The sequence below is a fragment of the Vanessa cardui genome, chromosome 24, assembly GCF_905220365.1.
Source record: "Vanessa cardui chromosome 24, ilVanCard2.1, whole genome shotgun sequence".
NCBI classification, from domain to species: Eukaryota; Metazoa; Arthropoda; class Insecta; order Lepidoptera; family Nymphalidae; genus Vanessa; species Vanessa cardui.
In genome coordinates this window covers 3,169,100-3,189,376 of record NC_061146.1, presented here as the reverse complement: position 1 = coordinate 3,189,376, position 20,277 = coordinate 3,169,100, and the positions used below count along the sequence as shown (strand labels likewise).

The window sequence follows — 20,277 nt, the reverse complement described above, 5'->3', positions numbered from 1 at the left end:
GTTTATGATAATGTTTTAAAAATATATTAAACCCATTTTAAACTGTTATGCTTTAAGTTATAACATAAAATATTTTGCCGACCGAAATTCTTAATTTAATAAGATGAATCGATTTAGGCCTTTTCCTACAAAAAAAAATTAAACTAAAATCTTAATGCCATCAAATTTCTTACATTCTTGCTTCAATTTTTTTATACTTATAAATAAAAACAACCTACAACCTTAATATTGCACTTGAATTCTCATGATAACGTCCACTTAAATTCAAAATAATTTTAAAAAGTGTGTTTTAAACAAAAGCCGAAACGTTAAACTGATATAATATTTTTTTAAGTGACAATATTAATCAGATGACATGGATATCCTGCCGCTTCCATTTCTATTTGAGATTGAGTCTTGAGAAGCTTCAATGACGCTAGTCAATATATTTTATGTAACTGTCACAATTCAATTTATTCTTCATGGCCGGCAAAGCGTTATTCCTAACAGGTTTAACATTCTTAAATATTTTAACTATTAATTAAGTTTATCAAATTTTTTTAAAAGTAAATGAAGTGTACAAATTCTTCGAATGTCTACATCATATCAAATTTAGTTATAAAATTATGTTTAAATAGTTAGTAATGAAATAATAAAGGAATTATTAAAATTGCAACGTTAATTAAATAATATAAACAAACACCGCAACCTAATCGTGTCCTATAGTTTTTTCTTAATTATTGTAAACACCAAAGAAAATTAAGCGACTTATCTGCTCTGTGGACGAAAATTTAAGCCTCAATTTTGCTGCCTCAGTCGTGGATTGCGTGGACATTGCATCAGGTGCCTTTGCCATGGAAGGTCCCGAGCCAGGACATTTGTTAGGCAGTATGGACATTTCCATTCGTCAAAGCTTAATGCTAGAAAAAAAATGAATTGCAATATTATTACTTAAGTAGCTAATTTAAAAAAAAATGGTTTGATTTTCTTTATTTATCAGGAAATTTTAATCCGTCACTAAAATTTTTTATTACAAGAGAAATAAAAATAAATAATTAAAAATTTCTATATAATATAGCTTGTCAAAATAAGTTTGTCAAAATGAGTTTTTTCCTCTGTTCTTCTCGGGCCTGGGAGTCCTTTTCCGAACCGATGGTAGTGTTTATTTGACCATCAATAACTAAGTGTAACGCGTAATATTAAATAAAAGAATTTGAGTATAAGTTTAAGTTTGAATCTAATGAAACTTTGACTGCTTTCTGTCTTTGTGTGGGAATTATAAATTAAAATTTAATTTAAAATATGATGCGTTTCAAAGATGTATATATGTAGATACTTACGGATGCAATTGACGTGATAATCGCTCTCATCCGACCGTAGCGCTGCGCCACACTTTTGACATGCCTTCCAGAGACCCTCGCTAAGCGAACACTCCTCTACAAGTTGTTGAAAATAATACTCTTATAAACTTTGCATATTTATAGTTGAAAGTACAAATAATTATTTTCTTGTATTTAGAAGATTATGAGGTGCCTTGAAATTAATGTTATAACTTCAACCTCATCCCAAATGTTGGATTGTGACCTTTATTTTAAATAAAGGAGAATATAGAGAGATATGAAATCCGTGTTAAACAAAACTAAACAACTTAAATAAATTTTATACGTATGAAGTATAAAAGATGATAATTCCTTTAATTTATTAAACAATTGTGCATTGTTATCAATGTCTTAGAGATAGCGCTTATAAAAAGTTCTATACGTATAAATTCATAGAGAATAAAATATCAGCGGTAGGCACGAGAATTACCCAGCAAATGCGCGTGTAGAACTCTCGCTTCGAGCGCGAGATGGCAGTGCGGACAGCGCGCCAGCAGCACGCAGCGTCGCCAGTAGTGCGCCTCCAGTGCCGCCGCGCGCACGCGTCGACCGCACCACGAACACGATGTACTGGCAATTATCATACATTTAAATATTATGAAACCCCGAGAAGCTCATCTAATCATCAATCAATTGACCATCACCAATACCAAGTAAAAAGCACAAGGGATGTAATATCTTGGATCCCGTGGTTGGCAGCACGTTGGTTTAAGGAGAGGTTTCTTGTCGAAGCAATGCAAATATCTATGGACGTAGGAAGCCACTTAAAAATCAGGAAGTTTTTAAGTGGCCTTCTACGTCTATAAACACTCGTCACATAAGCTCGTCAGCCTTCCTAAACTAAATAAATATGGAGGAAAAATTGGATAAATAGCAATTAAATAACAAGCATTAAATTTAGCATCACAATTATATCACACAGACCTAAAAAAGGCAAGTCTGATTAAATTTGGACAATAAAGCATTCTCGTCATAATTGGGTACTAACTTGCAAACCGGTTCTGGAGTAGTTTCGCTACTCGCGTCAACACCGACGGCTTCGTATCCTTCGAACTGATGTTCACTGTTGGACATTTGCTGTCTCCTTCCTGTAACACGTTTAGCATTAACATAACAAAATTTAGGACATAACATATCTGGTCGTATTATTGCCTGTATGTTAACATATATTCGCTCCGTCCTATTACATTATAAATATTTTTACCTGGGCTATAATATCCGCTTTCATCCATTTGACTATGTTCATCTAAATGCAAGTTTCTAACACCGGCCACCAGCTTGGGTGACTCCAAACCTACATCTCTAAAATAATCAGCCTTAAGTTTAGGTGAATCAAGACTTCTACTGTCTGAGTCACATCTCAGATCACTTCTTGACATCTGTGGGGAATCCATCGGTAATGAGTCCATGCTACGGAGATCGTTCTTCGATGTTTTCGGTGATCCAATAGTTGGGGAGTCTCTGTATTCTAAGTGCAAAGGTTCGTACACAGTCGCGGGTCGCTCTTTTAGCTGAGGCTTAGAGGGATCGTGGTCGTAGTGAATCATGGAATGACGGTTTTCTATGTTTCGATTTGTTCTACGGTATATCACGTCGTCAGTTTGCTTTTCCTCGAAATGTACCTAAAATTATGATGATCTTCTAATTATGGTTGAACTTTTTATTTAATATATATAAGTATGACATGAGTTGAAATATTATTACCTTTTCACTACCAGTTACAGAGGATCTTGGTGAATGTTTAGGACTGACTGCGCTATCTAGTCTGAGTTTATTATAGCCAGGGAAATTGGTGCCCTCTTTTGACTTCCCAGTTGGCGTATACCTCTTAGTAGGGGACTTTTTTAAACTGCTTTTTGTCCTCGATGTTGTAAAACTACCGCTTAAACTGGATGGCGCTAATGTACCTCCACTTGCACTTGATTTTAAGCTATATGAAGATGTGGCATCTAATGATGACGTCATGCCAAAGGATGTGCTCATACCGCTCACGGTTGTGCCACTTCTGGTGGATTGACTAACGCTCGCTTCGAGATTTGAATCTGCAGTTGATTGATCCCCACCATTCAGTATCTGTTCTTCGGTTGGTGCCTGATTCAACATTTTCTGTAAAATTTCATTACTTAATAACAAAATCATAATATGAATTACCTTATTAAACAAAATGGGATTTAAAAAACAACGGTGTACCATTTTTCTTAAGTTAAGTACTTTTGGAAACACACCAAATAAGAAACTACCTGAGTGTCAATAAATATTCACTTAAAGTTTTTAATAGGTGTACAAATAGTGTACAAATAGTTTTGAGGGGTTTACAAAAGATGGCATAACTAGAATACAATACATGTACAACATAAATACCTGCATATCAATTCTGTCAAATTGTTGAAACAGATGTCTGTAAATAAGATTCCGTCTTGTGACAGCATCATCTGGGGGTAGTTGAGCTCTGACGACCCTCGGGGATCTCGCATAAGCAGCTAAGAGTATACGTTCGGCAGCAGCTCGCACTGACCCTGCAGCATGCTGGGCACCAGCAGCGCCACATTCTGCTAGACGCCGCACCGTAAGACCGCTGGACAGAAGTTAAAACAAATCAGTACATATTCGTTCTCTTATAATTTATATTTCACGAGTCATTTTCAACAGTCTAATTTAGTTCTAATTCCATTTCTGTCTACCATAATCTTATGGTAGGTATTTAATTATGTTTTTTTTTTTTTATATATAGCTAACTTCGACTTTATTTTAAATCGCATCTGCGTAAAAACGTTTGAAAAATGGCCATTTTATTATGACATATATAAACGAACTGGCTACTGGGCCACCTGATGGTGACTGGTCACCACCGCCCGTAGGCATTGGCACAATAAGATATTCCACTGGCTCACTCATCCATCTAACCAGAACACGACAATACAAAGAATGTTTGCTTGGGTAGAATGTATGATGAGTGTGTGGTAGTAATAACCCAGTATGCAGGGCTTTCACAAATCCTTACATAATGGTTCATAATATCCTTGTTATCAAAAATAAGCTAAGTTCTTTCTCGCTTTCACTGATGTTTTTTATTTTATCTGAATGAGATTCGGTTTTGTTATTTGTGAGAAGTAGTTTCTTATTATGCATTAGAAATTTATGGGCTAATTCAATGCACATTTATAATTTAGAATAACAGTCAACCGTGATGACGTAATCACTACCCCAGACATAAAAAAATAAGTGTCATCCATCCTTTGATGTTTTTATAATTCTGTGAGTATTTATTCAATCCTTGTTAACAAGTTAAACATATGACAATGTTGAAAACGTTGACATTAAGATAACGTGATCTGCCAACGCAATACCTACGCAATCCTTTCAATGAAATGAATATTAAATTCCATTTTTTATAATCTATGACGTAATAATTAATTGTATTGTTCTTGTTATTCGCTTTACCATTCGAAGGGGATATAGCTCAGTGGTAGAGCAATCGACTGCAGATCGATAGGTCCCTGGTTCAAATCCGGGTGTCCCCTAGCTTTTTTATATGGAATATTATTTTTTAATAAATAATTTAGATTTTTTTAAGTTAAATTAAATAATATAAAGAATTACATTCGTTCATAAACCGATATAAAGGCTAGTCTATCTATAGGCATCGCGTTCAGCGATAATTAACTTTGTGAGGAAACTTGCATGTGTAGGATGGAATACTGCCACATACTTATTAGATCCATATTGCAGCAATCGATATCAGAACAGATTTATTAGTGGAATAAGTTTATTCCACTATGAGTTGCCACCATTTCTATAAGAACTCTTAAGTAAAGTAGTAAAGTAACAGCCTGTAAATTTCCGACTGCTGGGCTAAGGCCTCCTCTTCCATTAAGGAGAGGGTTTGGAACATATTCTACCACGCTGGTCCACTGCGGGTTGGTGGAATGCACTTGTGGTAGATTTCGATGAAGTTAGACACATGCAGGTTTCATTACGATGTTTTCCTTCACGCCAAGCACGAGATAAATTATAAACACAAATGAAGCACACAAGGTTTGAACCTGAAATCATCGATTAAGATGCACGCGTCCTAACCACTGGGCCATCTCTGCTCTTAAAATATTATAATTACAAGGTGTTTAAAGATACTGAGCGAGAAAAAAAGGGAGGCAAACTTCATCTGCATAGTTCTTTACGTGATTTCAAGCAGTTTACTCGACTGTAAGCCGCGTAAAACTTCGTCCCATTAGCACTTACCTATTCTTATCTGTTGAAATGCCATGACTTAGAATGAGCTGTTCCAACATCTGGAGACGAGAGAGGGCGAGGCGAGGATGCATAGAAGCAGCAACAGGGCGGACCAGCTGTTGCGGTATCAAGTGGAGACTCCTGAAATAACACCACAAGTAATCATGATATTTAAAATAAGAAAAAAGCTTTCCTGACAAATATGTGGTTTGACATAAACTCTCAATATAGCTCAATTACTACCAATTGCATGAAATACGTAAATCTTAGGTTTGTTTATCTTTTTTCCTTCCATTGGAATAGGCTAAAGCTTAGTATAGTACAACACAACTTAGACGTAACAGAAACCAGAAACGAACGTTAAACATGCAGATGTAATTGTTATATATATCTCATGTATTATTTATTATACTAAGTAATCCATTTACATGTATCGTACGACACTACTTAGATGTAACATCGGAAAATTCAATAAAACCGATTACTGCTGAATTACACAACCTATAGAAATAGCTTCCTATCGCCCCATTCAACGCTATTCGTCGCTATAGATTCCTGCGTCAGTTCAATCCGAGAAAGCAATTGCATGTAAATCGACGTGTTACATTGACGAATATATTAGGTCAAATGATATTACAAGCTATTACGCTTATGTAAAATCATATTCACATAAGAAATTAATATTGATAATTTGGGATAGCGTGCTTAATTCGGATTTGATCGGTTTCATCAAGTTGTGTCGACTATACATGCAATGTAAATGGATTTACTTAGTATAATAAATAATACATGAGATATAACAATCATAATCGTTTGGTTCTAGCTTGTTTCTGTTACGTCATTGATCTATTAAAAACAAACCTGACTAGAGGACAGTCGGCGACGGTAAGTACAGTGTGTTGTGCGGTGGAATGCACGCGAGGCGCCGGGTCTCCGCAGGCGCGAAGCAACTCTGGCAGAAGCTTCTCAAGACAACGCCCGACTTCTGCTGCACAAACTCTGAAAGTGTTTTTCTTATTATTATTTTATCTATAAATAAGTGTACTTACTAACTTACTACAATGTTATTTGAAGTGGTTGTATTGTTATAAAATTTGTCTCTTTCTTTCCAATGGTAAATTAATAACGATAGAAAGAGAAATCAACGTGTACCTTTGATTCGTAATGCAACGTTTATAAATAAGACCTTTAATAATGCTGTAATGAAATGATCAAAATCATTAATATTACTTAAATATTAAATATTCATACGACAAATCATATGAATATTTCATATTTAAATAATATTAATATTTGAATTTTAAATATAGGTTTTTTTGTTGAATATTAAGATATTTATCGAATCATTAGGAAAAATGTTGTAGTGATACATAAAAATACAAAAAAGAATATAAAAATAAACGTTTTACTTTCGAATCTACACAAATTGATTTTTTTTTGTTATGCTAACGCATACACCAAAATATTAGTCAAGTGTATGCTTGTATTATTCTTATAACAGTTCTATTTTATTTAATATTCTGTTATTACCTGTCTGGTACAAATTCTTTGAACAAAACTCTGACAACTTCATTAGCTTGGCTGTACACGGAGAACACTTTGTCTCTCAGCGCCCTTTGGAGGAGAGTTGCAGCGGCTCTCGCGGTCTTGTTGGGAGAGGTCTTCGTGCTGCCGTTTGACGGTGACGTCAATTCCGCTCTGAGACGAGCAAGACCTTCTTCTTTATCCAGATAATTTTTAGAGAAGAATTTTTCAACCTATATAAAAAAATAAATAAAAAATAATAATAAATATGAGACAACATCACATACATTACACTGATCCCAATGTAAGTAGCTAAAGCACTTGTGTTATGGAAAATTAGAAGTAACGAAGGTACCACAAACACCCAGACCCAAGACAACATAGAAAACTTATGGTAATCTACGTCGACTCGGCCGGGAATCGAACCCGGAACCTCACCCAACCCACTCGACCAGGGAGGTCGTCAAAGTTTTTAGAGGGCAATCTCTCTTCACCTACCGTGGGCAAGTATTCATATGCAACATTGTAGTTAAAATTTATGTTAATAATATAGTTACTTCAATTTGTTAATAGATGGCGTCGGTTATTATTGTAAGTATATTTTCATTCAACATAATTGAGGATACTAATATATTATTTTTCTTTTTTATTGTGGATTAATCAACCAAATATTGTTAGTAATTTAAGATGATAGGATGTTAATCAGTAAAATTATTTCGTTCAATAATATTTTGAATATCTTAAGTTAAAAGTAAAAACATTAAATTGTAATGTATCAAATACTAAAGCTTATTTTTTTGTCTCACCAAGGGATAACCAAATATAAGTATCGGCAGCGCGGCCTGTTTCCTTTCTCGCTCGGTGAGGCGGTGCGGCGCGCGAGCGTGGGACGACGCGCTGCCCCCACTGCACTCCTCCTCACGACTCTCACGAGCCTCGCGCAGGTATTCGTTAGTGTGGGAACTGTTGGGTTCGATTCTAAAGTCATTTAGAACTGTATGATACGGTGCTGGTGAAATACAGGATCGTGGAGTAAGCTTGGAGGTGGTGTTTGTAATGAAAAATTACTTTTACGTTGATGACTTATAATGTTTCCCTTATGAGTTTATGGACTAAATGCTGGTATAAAACTATGAAAGTGTTTTAACGGTCAATGATTTTTGAAATTGGAATTTAAATTATAGGTCCGTAGGTTGGAATATCTGATTAGTAAATAAGGTTTTGTATAAGTACTGTCTCAGAGCTGGTAACAATCTTTCTTCATAAGCTTCGAAGGTGGACCTTGGACCTGCACTCTTGTTTCTTCGTCTTACGAGAGTACCTGAAACATTAATCACAAGAGAAATCATTTTAAATGGGAATATGCAGATGCATAAGATTTATGAGGACATATTTAGAGTCTCTCTTATCTGTTCCAAGCTTGGAAACCCGCCAAACAACAATATTCAGTATTGTTGTGTTCCGATTTAAAGCATGAATTGTCATGAGTTGACATCATACTAATAATATTTGGATCATTGGTGTTTTAAGGAATGTTTAAAATCCTTACAGCATCAATGTAATAGGTTGGGGAAAAAGTTTCTTCGTATTTTATATGAAAATTCAAAAAGTTTTTTTTTTATAGTTTATTTACATTTGACTAAAGTATGTAGGTGCCATTTTGTTCCATAACTTTTTGCCATCTTGTTGGTAGTGACATGATCCCATTTCTGTAAAAATTTTGGGGCTTCTGATCGAAAAACTGCGACAAGTGGTTTTGGCAGTCCTCTCGTGATGTTAACCTGACACTGCCTAAGGAATTCTGCAGAGACCAAAACAGATGAAAATCTGAAGGTGCAAGGTCAGGACTATACGGCGGATGCATTAATACCTCCCAGCCAAACTCTCGTAATTTTTGTTGAGTGGCTAAAGATGTGTGAGGTCTAGCGTTGTCATGGTGAAAAACCACACCCCTTCTGTTGATCAATTCTGGCCGCTTTCTCTCAATTTCTTGCTTCAATCTCATCAATTGTTCGCAATACAGTTCTGAATCGATGGTCCTGCCGGGCGGTAACAGCTCATAATGAATGATGCCCTTCCAATCCCACCATACACACAGCATTACCTTGTTGCGAGTTAATCCGGGTTTTGCCACAGTCTGTGAAGCTTGACCGGCCTTTGACCACGATCTTTTTCGCACGTTCTTGTCGTATGTGATCCACTTTTCATCACCAGTTATCAGCTTCTTCAAAAATGGTTCGGTTTCATTACGTCGTAATAAAGAATCACAAATGAGTACACGGTTCATTGGGTTTCTTTCAGCGAGTTCATGAGGCACCCATATATCGAGCTTTTTTGTGTACCCAGCTTTATTCAAATGAGTCAAAACCGTTTTGTGGTCAATTGCCAGTTCTTCAGCTACATCGTAACTACTAATATGCCGATCTTGCTCCACTTTTTCAAAAATGGCATCAATTTTGTCCGTAACAGGGCGACCAGAGCGAGATGCATCTTTGATATCAAAATTTCCGGCTTGAAAACGCTTAAACCAAACTTGCGCTACTCTTACAGATACTGCGTTAGGTCCATAAACATCACAAATTTTTCGCGGCTTGAGTTGCATTTTTACCTTTTTTATAGTAAAATTTTAAAATGTATCGAATTTCTTCTTTAGATTCACTCATTTTAACAACAACAAAAACAAATGCAAATCACACAAATTCCTAATTTGAATTTAGATGTGCCTTCTTTAAAATTAAAACTTTTTATTGATACCAAAACCAGCCAGATACAAATGGTATAGCCAAAGAGATTTTATTACAAGTTCATACATACTATATGCGAAAAGACTTTTTCCCCAACCTAATATATCTGATGTTCTGGTGAACACCTACCAACAGGTGGTACTTAAGCTTTATACTTAAGCAAATATTAAGAAGCAGTGTAATATTGAAATTTATTCTTAAGGTAAATTATGTTGTTTAGATAAAAATGGGGTTAGTTTAAATGTATGCAGCCTTTATATAACTAGACTATATTGCAAGATTATCGAGAGCTATTATATTAGCTATAATAGATTCGTTTGGAAAGGAATTACCGTTCGCAGCGTTAGGTGTTATACTCCTTCGAGGACTGTCTGTGTCTCTTCTCAATTCTTCTTCCTCTTTCTTTTGTATCTCTTGTTTATCTTCTTGTACTGGTTCTATTAATTGGGCAGGTTCTAGTTGTACTTCTGTATCATCTTCTATAGTTTGGACGGGTGACTGAAATAAATATATATATTTTTTTTATATTTTGAACAAACATACTGTTTTATACCACAAAAAAATATTGTATGTGATATCATAACGCCTACGCTCTTCAGAGCAACTGAAATAATATTAAAAAAATCGGCAGTTATTGCTTTTGTGACATTATTAATAGTACCGCGGTGGCGTGGCGTTGGTGACTATTTACCATCAGATGACCCAATTGCTCGTCCACCTAACTATATTATAAAAATCTCTGTTATCATGGTAAGTCATATTCATTATTTATAATTATTTCAGTACTCACAGCAGGAACATGATGACCATCCATATCGTCAACACTGTTGAATTCATCTGGCGGTTCTGAGAGGTGTTCTATCGGGGGCACGGGCGAGGGGATGTCCACACTTTGTATTCCGGCGGCGACGGACGGCGAGAGGTGATGAGAGAAGTCATACGCTTGAGGCATTGAGGAATCGTTGCGGGTATCCGGCTGGAAGGACGAACAATTAGGACACATAACAGTTATAAAAATTATTACTCCTATGATGACATGGTGTTACAATGCTAATACCGTTTTGTCATCAAGCCAAGGACAATCAGTTTCAAACAAATTGTAAGTATTGCGATTAATAAGTCTAAGTAGCAAAAAGTCAAGTTACTCTAAACGATCATTCAAAAAATACGTCCAATTAGCAAATTGCCTTTAAAGAAAAACGTACATGTCTCAAAACATCCATATAGCAGAACGTCCAATGAACAGATCTATATTTAAAAATTATGATCGTTCAATTCAATTCAATTCTTGGTTTAATGGCTTTTAGTTGTGCCGACACAGGGCACAGATTATTTCGCCAACGTTACGTAGGACAGAAAAGACACGGAAGAGATTGATTGGTACAACTGAGGAAACAAACTCAATTCAATTTTGAAGGATTATAATCGTTAGAGAAAAATTCAACTTACGCCTTCATCTTCAAACAGTCTTCTTAACTCAGGATCTTCTTTTACTCCGATGAGAGCATCTGCTATTCTATCCCTCATGCGTCTCGCTAATTCGAAGTCATCCCGAGCTGCAGCTGTTCTTTTGCGGAGTCTCCACCTCCCAATCCTTATCCCAGCAGCGGCTAATGCAGATCCAGCTGATTTTAAGCGTCTTGCATATTCGAAGCGTTCTTCTGTGTATTCCATAAACATATATCATTCATATCACATTTAACTGAATTAATATACATAAATCATATCAGTATACCGAAATAATATTATTTATGCGTATTAACCATATCACATCACACATAATATACTTACATAAATCAATCAACATTATCATCAACAGCCTGTAAATGTCCTACTGCTGGGCTAAGGTATCCTCTCCCTTTGAGGAGAAGGTTTAGAACATATTTCACCACGCTATTCCAATGCAGATTGGTGGAAATAAGGTAGAATACACATGTGGCAGAATTTCTATGACATTCGACACGTGCAGGTTTCCTCGCGATGTTTTCCTTCACCGTCGAGCACGAGAAATTAAGCACTTTGTAATTATCAGTTAAGATGCACGCATTCTAACCACTGAGCCATCTCGGCTCATATAAATTAACCTATATTCAAATTCATCCTATTTCAGATGTTGATAAACTGATGAATAGGAAAGTTACCAGAGTGTAAGTTACCAATGTATTGTTTTTGACTTTCATTAAAAACGTGTTAACTACAATTATCTATACTAATATTTAAATGAAGTCACAGACTTACCGGCGACAGCGCTTTTTTTCTTTCTATCTAAACTGCGTACGAGATCAGCTATTTCATTGTCGACGTACATCACGAAGGCCAGATCATCGTATGGAGAAAAGGATACTTCAGCTTTTTTCACGGTGGGTGATTTGTTACTGTCTTCTATTTCATCCCCGAGAACGTTCACTGCCATTAATGCTACCTAGTAAAGTAAAATAAAGGATGGATTTACATACATTTAAATGTATTTTAATTATTTTGTTATAATAAAAAAAGAACTATATTAATATATATTGTGATTGAATCAAATACTAAAACCATTTAGTATCTTTAGGGTACATACCGTTACTTTAAAAAAAGAAATATTTTTTTGTAGATTTTTCATTTATATTTCTTGTAATCGTATTATATTAGGATCAGTTTCTACGTAATCTATACAAATAATTAAATTGGAGTGTCTGCGCATGTATGTATGTATACACGGTAATATCAAATTAACATTTTTAAAATTTTCTTTTGTCTGACTGTCTGTTTGTTCCGTCTAATCTCTGGAACGGCTGGACCGATTTAGACGGGACTTCTCAGGCAGATAGCTGATGTAACAAAGAGTAACTTAGGCAAAAATAATAACTTTTTTGCTAAACTCAAACGCGCATGAAGTCACTGCCACAGCTTGTCTATATCATTATTATGGAAACAAAGTTTTATAATGTTTAGGTATATTTACTTGGTCATCTTCTTTTGACGGTGGATGCGGTCCAGACAGTCGGAGCTTTACAAATCTGGCAATAGTTGGTTCAGGGAGAGCTGCAGATCTGAAAAAACATTATTATTTATTGAACATTATATTCTAACTTCGTTTAACAATATTTTTATAAAATTACTTCTATTCCTTAACTTGTAATTTTTACGTTTAATTAAAAACGGTTGTTTTTATTATTTACCATTTGGTATATACCACGTCTGAGTAAGTTACCAGCCACTCATCCGATATTCTACTCCCAAACAGCATTATTTAGTATTGTTTTGTTAAGGTTTGAAGGATTGGTGACGGCGTATTGGAGATTTTGGAAGGTGATTAAAAACAGTGAAACTACTAGCTGATCGGATATAGGTATAGTTTGATTCCTATTTTGGTCGTGCATTGGTCACGTGCGTACGAATATCGTAATATTAATAATTCTTACTGAGCTAATGTCCTCGGTCTATAAAGGAATGTTAACAATTCTTACTGAACTAATATCCATGGACAGTAGTGAACATTTGTCCTTGAACTTTCCTAAACATCCCGCTGAGTTTCTTTCGCCGGTTCTTCTCAGGTCAGAGTGTTTTTTTTCCGAATCGGCGGTAGTGTTTAATTTGACCATCAAATCAAATCAGATAAAAATAAACTTTTTTCGAGTAGGCTTTTACAATCACTTTTGAATCGTCATTTTACAATTAAGTGAAGCTACCAAGTGTAATGCTTTTACATTTTTCAACGGGGAAATGCTGCTAGCATTCTTGCCACCATTCCACGCGGTCAAGATTTATACAGTAACTAGTTTTAGTTCATATTTGTATATATATATTTAAGCATTTAATGTTGTTAATTCTTATGTTAATAAAAACTTTTACATTGAATAAAGTTATTTAGGTTGAGTAGGTATACTATAAAAAAAATCTTTTCCGGTATTCAATATACGTCAGGAAACTCGCAATGATGAGATTACCTTAGTTCTCTAGTGCGCGCTTGTGGGGCTGGTTTGGCGAGAGTGACGCGTCCGACGCTGGTGTAAGTTGCCCCGCATGGTGTAGCTGCCCCTTCTGAGACTAGTCCGCCGGAGACCAAAACCTCTACGCATGCCGCTATATAAAAAAAAAAAGATTTTGAACATCTAAATGTTACGTAATTGTATACATAACTTTATATACACTTTCAACTACAAATTAACATCTCCGCTCGCTCACACAATTATAGAAAAAAATCATTCACATCATATTAATGCCACAATGTCCTAGAAATATCTAATAAGCTGTAAAACCTAAAGATAAGATTTTTCTTAATAGTTTAATTTTATATAATATGTATATGACATTATCCTATGTAAGATTATGTAAGATCTGATAGTAACGAACATTTATTTTATTGCGATTGTTTTGTTTACATTACATATATAATTTTTTTTCTTCAATGTAATGCATTTACATTATGATATTAACATAACGCTGTTTGTGATCTTTCAACGCACAAGCAATGTCTGTATCACCCTTTAAATAGTTGGTTTAAGGAATCCTCTTCTAGAGATTTGGAGATGATTCCACGCTTCCAATGCGGGTTTCTACTTCAGATTTTCTACTGACAATTTCAGATCACGACGCTTTCGTTTACGAATTATAGTATTATTTATTTCAAATCGTAATGCAAATCAATATCAGAAAAAAAATTCATTCTTTCATTTAAGATTTACGTGGTCTAATTATTTTGTCATCATGACATCCTTATTTAAATATAAAATGAGAAGAGTTATGTAATCAACTTCAGAAAAACTATACTTGGTGGTAGGGCTTTGTGCAAGTTCAAGGAAAGTACTCATCAGATATTCTGCCGCCAACCAAAAATACTTTGTATTTTTGTGTTTCAATTTGAATGGTGTGTGAGCCAGTGTAACTACGGGCACAAGGGACATAACATCTTTGTTACCAAGGTTAGTTGCGCATTGGCGATGAAAGAAATGGTTAATGTTTCTTACAGCGTCAGTGTCTATGGGCGGTGGTGACCACACATGTGGCCTATATGCTGGTTAGCCAACCAATAGCATAAAAAATAGAATTAATCTTACGTATAAGTTGATGGTGTGCGAGTAGCTGAAGCTTGTGTATGCTGGTGACGGCTTGCAGACGAAGGAGTAGCTCGTGGGGCGGCGGACCTGAACTCCTCCATCCCCGCGCAGCAGGACCCTGGGCGTTGAGCTCGCATGCTGGATAGGAGCTGTCCTCGCCTCGAGAAATATTCCATTAATTTATCACACTGTTATCGCAATCTACATATATATAAATATGATAAATGTGAAAGTAACTATGTTCGCCGTCGCTTTTTCACTACTAAACCACTGAACCGAATTTAATGAAATTTGTTGTGAAGCAAACTTGAACTTAAAAGGAAGGACATAGGATAAGTTTTTCTCTAACGCATGTCAACCAAACCCCTAAAACGCTATTGAAGCTGCGGGCGATCACTAGTACATAATATATTCAACTCCAACCATAAGAGGAGAAAAGACAGATAGAGATTATTTGTCAGCAAGTTGATGCGATATTGGTAGAAAGCTTGATTAATCTATGATATTCATTATGGTTTTTAACGAATAAATGGTATTTTAAACGTCGGCAAAATAGGCTATTTGGCAATGCGAAAAATAAATTGTGAATTATTGTAATCAGTGTATATTATGAGTTCAAAAATGGTTATTTACTAACGAAACTTGAAAATAATACTTAATTTATTCAAAAATCCATAAATAAAAATGCATTTTTTCAAACTTCACACAAAGTTTATCACGTGACACAAAACGCTCCTGATTGGCGGGCTTATGATGATGTCACTTTCTTGTAAACCTTGCTTTTCTACTATATGTACCACAGAATAAAATACAAAAAAGTAACGTCACCGACCACATTGCAGCGCCATATTGTCCAAGTAGCGTTTTTGCGCGCTATTTAAATATGGAAGTTTTAATATGATATTTTTCTGCAAATATGTACTAGAAATAATAAAATCAACTTTTATTGGGTTCCTTAACTTCTACTTAATAATATAAAATGGATTATAAAAACCAGTCAAATAGCCTATTGCTATCGGAATTGTGAAAGTAAAATTATAATGAATATAAGTAGTTAAGTATAATAATGCTGTATTATAAGAATATATACATTAATCATAAATTCTCAGTAGTGCACAATATAGCTGAGTAATTAGCAAATCGCATGAAATAGGTAAATCTAAGGTGACTTTGTCTGCTTCACATCACAGTACGTACATATTAAATTTCTTTTTTTAAATATATTGATATTCTTAAAGATTATTTTATTTAAAATTTAATGAAATTGACATTTATATACGTCGTCTTTTTATAGTAAACACATTTGTATACAATAAGGCGGCTTTGTTCAATATACTACCTGTATTTTTTTTAAATATAGGCGATACAAATAAAAATCACGATTATAAATAAAAATTATTCATATATTGTTTAGCTTAATACAAACCACAAGAACTTTTCCCCACGGTTTCAAGTTAAAATAAGTTAGTATTTATAATATATTATGGAAATAAAGAATAATTAAAACTGTATCATATTTCAAAGGTATATAAATGATGAGTGACTTTACTCAGCGCGCCCACACTTATCCGTATGTGACTTATAGGGGTGCCTTGAATACTACATCAATTAAATGTTAAGTCTCTCGAAATAGACGACCTATATCTAGATCACAACACGTACAACATGTGAATTTTCATGTGCATGAAAATTCAGTGGTGCTTGCCTAGATCAATAAATAAATAAAATAAATAAATATGAGACAACATCACATAAATTACTCTGATACCAAAGTATCTAAAGCACTTGTGTTATGGAAAATCAGAAGTACGACGGTACCACAAACACCCAGACCCAAGACAACATAGAAAACTAAATGATAATCAACACCGACTCGGCCGGGAATCGAACCCGAACTTTTATTTGTGAATGTTTAAATTTGAGGGTGTGTATAGAAATGGTGAAATTATTTTATTATAAGTGCATTATCATTATTTTAGAGTTATTAATTATTTACATGCATTTAAAAACTACTTTAATTACTACGAAGAAGTAGAAATTCTAAAGCGTGTAGAAAATATACATACCATACTTTTTTTATCCGTTAACCAAACGTTTCATAATCGTTTAATAATCGAAAATCGTTATTAAATGCAGCCATAAGCCATGCAAATATGTGTAATTACATATTTTAAACACATATATTCTGTTTTTTTTCTATTACATAATATATTTCAAAAGATTAATATATAGTTGTGATATTGACTTAAATATTTGGAATTAACCATTTATTTCCGTCAAATAATTTACGATTTTAAACATGGCGACTTATAATAGTCGAAGTATCGTAGCTTTCCCGATTCACGGTTATTTATTCATCGTTATGAGCTTCTGAAAGAGTAATAAGTTCTTGAAGTATTGATTACAACGGGCCTCGAGCCAATTACTGACTCGTATACTGAGGGCTTGTTTCCATGTTTTAACTTTCAATTTTTAACCATTTACTCTTGAATGGTAAATAAAAATAATTGTGGCTATCTTAATTTATATGCAATGTTGTTCAATATTGTTATTAATTAAATGCTTTATGAACAGGCTTATTGACTCATAAATGTTTTAATAAATAAAGTTTTTGTTAACTCTGTATTAAACGTATACATACCGTATTGATTAAAGTGAGTTCATCCGTCTGAGTTGGTACGACTCATCTCACTCATCAGATTTGCTACCAAACAACAATAATTATTAATGTGTTACCCGATAGTGAAATATCCCTATCCCCAGTGGGGAATACCCCGCTGTAGTCCAAACTACGAAATACGAAAAGTTTTTTTTTTATGATGTGCTTTAGCGGACCGACAAACATATCATCATACCATCATCAATATGATGATAGGTAGGTGATAGATAGGATAAGTCATCATCGACTTCTCATATAGGTACATTGCCGCTATAGGAAATTTCTTTATCATTCCTTACAACGCCAATGCGCCACCAACCTTGGGAATTAAGATTTTATGTCCCCTGTGCCTCGCACACAGATGGGCAACGATATTAAGTATTGCTGTTTGGAGTTAAAATATCTAATGAGTGGGTGTCACCTATCCAGATTGGCGTATAGTGCCAAGTAAAGAATATATTAGTTTCGTTGACAAAAGCGTTACATATCTTATGATTTTTTTATTAAGAACTATACATTTATTCTTAATGCCAGCCGGTATTTCTTCATTGAAGTACGAGAAAGACGAATATAATAAATTAGAACTTCAGAACAATATTTCAATAGCATATAAAACAAGTTCAATACCTGAATTTGAATCGATTAATTTCAGCTTTTTTTTTTAATTATCGTATCTTCTCCACTATCATGTATATTTTGACCATTTTTTATTAATATTTTTATTGAACATCACCAACAATATTTGTTATTGAATAGGCAGTTAATTATTAAATACATATTAGTAAATGAATAACCACATGAAATACTAAGTAAAACTAGACATCGACTTATAATTATTTTATGTAATAATATCGTATAATATTTACATAGAAAAATAATATACGTAATAATTTCCAAAAAATAAAATAAATAATTATTAATTTATACCAAGTCAAAAAAGCATTACAATAAGTATATATGTATATAAAAAACACTAGTAATCGCCCATGGCTTTGGTAGCGTTTTGGGGTGTTGGTATCCTATGCCTTTTCTTGGAGTTTAAGTTTGCTGTATACCAAATGTCATCAAATTCAGTTCAGCGGTTTGCTCGTAAAAGAGCCACAGACAGACAGAGTGACTTTCACATTTATATTATTAATATACATAGGTAGTATAGATTATACTTACTTGTTGCGTAGACGACATGGAACGGTATGCGTTTTGGCATTATACCCGCAAAGCTACCTGCATACCCTCTTCAGTACGATCTGCACTCCCATAGCTACGCCGTACTATTATTTGGGTCAGAAAGCAAAATAATCCATTTTTAAACGAATCTAAACACTTTTCATCAAAAACTGTTACCTACATATCTCTAACACTTTAATGAAATACAAGTTTTAATTGTAAAAATAATAAATTTTCGTTCGAAATAATTGTAAACTGCAAAATAGGAATGGAGTGTTGACTGTTGAAGGCGGACCGAGTTTACTTCGAATGAAAATGAATAGATTCAATCAATAATGCTTCAGAATAGCGCCCTCTTAAGTTCCTAGTAGCGCCATCTAGTGGAGGGTGAAATAGTCCTAATATGTTACGGCTACGCAATGCTATTACGTCCGAAATGGACGATTTTATTATTTTATCTGTGAAACGTCGAATTAAATAGATGTGTAGTCATTTAGTTTTTTAAAAATAGAATAAGACGTAAAAAATATTAAACAAGGGAATCGACTTATAAATGTTTTTTTTGTTATTTTACAGTTTACAGTATTGTATGTATGTATATAATGTGTATGCATACTTTCATATGTAACAACTTAAAGATAGACTTAATAATTATGCACATTATTTTTTAAATGGTTATTTTTTTAAATATATATGTTCTAAAGAGTTACAGTTTGTGTCGCTTCAAGAAAGTTTTAGGAAAAATAATATTATACAGCGTGTTCTAAAAAAATATCAAGGAATGTAAAATAATACTTTTAGATACGTGCACATGGGCCACCCAATAGTAAGCGCTCACTGCCCATAGATATTGGCACATTTAATAATCTCTTACAAAACCAATGCACCAACCTTAGAACCGAGATTTTATGTCCCTTGTGCTGGTTAAACTGGTCACCCTTCAAGTTATACTAAGTATTTGTACTTGTGGTAGAATATATGACGGGTGGGGGGAATTATCACAAAGCCCCACCAAATGGTGGTTACGTAAGGAATTTGTTATTATTGGCAAGAGAAGCGCCTTAATGTCCAAACTATGACTGGCAATCCTTTACGCATGCGTAGCAGCATATTTTCTTAGTCGTATTTAGGATTAACTGATCAGCTTAATGTTCCTTGTTCCTATTGTTCCGAGAGTAACCTTAGCCTTCAATACGGTGTTATGACATTTGATTCTATATCATAATTTATATCACATTATTATTGCATATTATTAATATAGCAGGTGCTATTGAGTTTACTTTAGTATATACAATTATTATTGTAATTAATTGATCAATAATTTGCAAAGATGGAATTGATATTATTTTATATGGTAAAGCATTTAATACTGGCGTGTAATACTATTTCTTATTTTAAATATGATTGAGCTGCCATTATAAAACAATGGGACGATAGCGGGGCATTCTAACAAAAGATAGAGACATTGAAGCATCATTGTAAAACGATAATATTATTTTGGCCATCCCGAACTACTGAAATTACACTATGTTATATAAATTCCTAGTGACCCT

The 20,277-nt window shown here is 34.2% G+C and overlaps 1 protein-coding gene and 1 non-coding gene across 3 annotated transcripts; one reads left to right on the top strand and one right to left on the bottom strand.

Annotated features, from left to right (window-relative positions):
* Positions 1 to 628: 628 nt before the first annotated feature.
* Positions 629 to 19,017, bottom strand: LOC124540120 (centrosomal protein of 104 kDa). Of its 2 annotated transcripts, none has more exons than XM_047117553.1 (20): positions 18,725 to 19,017; positions 14,899 to 15,057; positions 13,789 to 13,924; positions 12,804 to 12,891; positions 12,095 to 12,278; positions 11,306 to 11,517; positions 10,647 to 10,832; positions 10,189 to 10,354; positions 8,346 to 8,433; positions 7,919 to 8,090; positions 7,119 to 7,345; positions 6,450 to 6,587; positions 5,598 to 5,729; positions 3,720 to 3,933; positions 3,063 to 3,464; positions 2,563 to 2,980; positions 2,347 to 2,446; positions 1,789 to 1,928; positions 1,320 to 1,415; positions 629 to 899 (listed from the first exon to the last, which is right to left on the bottom strand). In XM_047117553.1, the coding sequence occupies exons 1-20, from the start codon at positions 18,762 to 18,764 to the stop codon at positions 778 to 780; spliced, it is 3,420 nt and encodes a 1,139-aa protein (XP_046973509.1). In that variant the 5' UTR covers positions 18,765 to 19,017; the 3' UTR covers positions 629 to 777. The 2 variants fall into 2 exon arrangements, with proteins under 2 accessions (XP_046973509.1, XP_046973510.1); XM_047117554.1 differs by having other exon boundaries at positions 7,919 to 8,075.
* On the top strand, positions 4,808 to 4,879 carry Trnac-gca. The gene has a single exon. It is a non-coding gene; the product is annotated as a tRNA-Cys (tRNA).
* Positions 19,018 to 20,277: the final 1,260 nt, after the last annotated feature.

Excerpts from the sequence above, each read along its gene's own strand:
- LOC124540120 (XM_047117553.1), bottom strand. The coding sequence starts at position 18,764 with ATGCCAAAACGCATACCGTTCCATGTCGTCTACGCAACAA. Across the intron at positions 12,892-13,788 it reads GCGCGCACTAGAGAACTAAG|ATCTGCAGCTCTCCCTGAAC; the intron begins GTAATCTCATCA and ends ATGTTTTTTCAG. Across the intron at positions 1,416-1,788 it reads TCTACACGCGCATTTGCTGG|AGGAGTGTTCGCTTAGCGAG; the intron begins GTAATTCTCGTG and ends AACAACTTGTAG.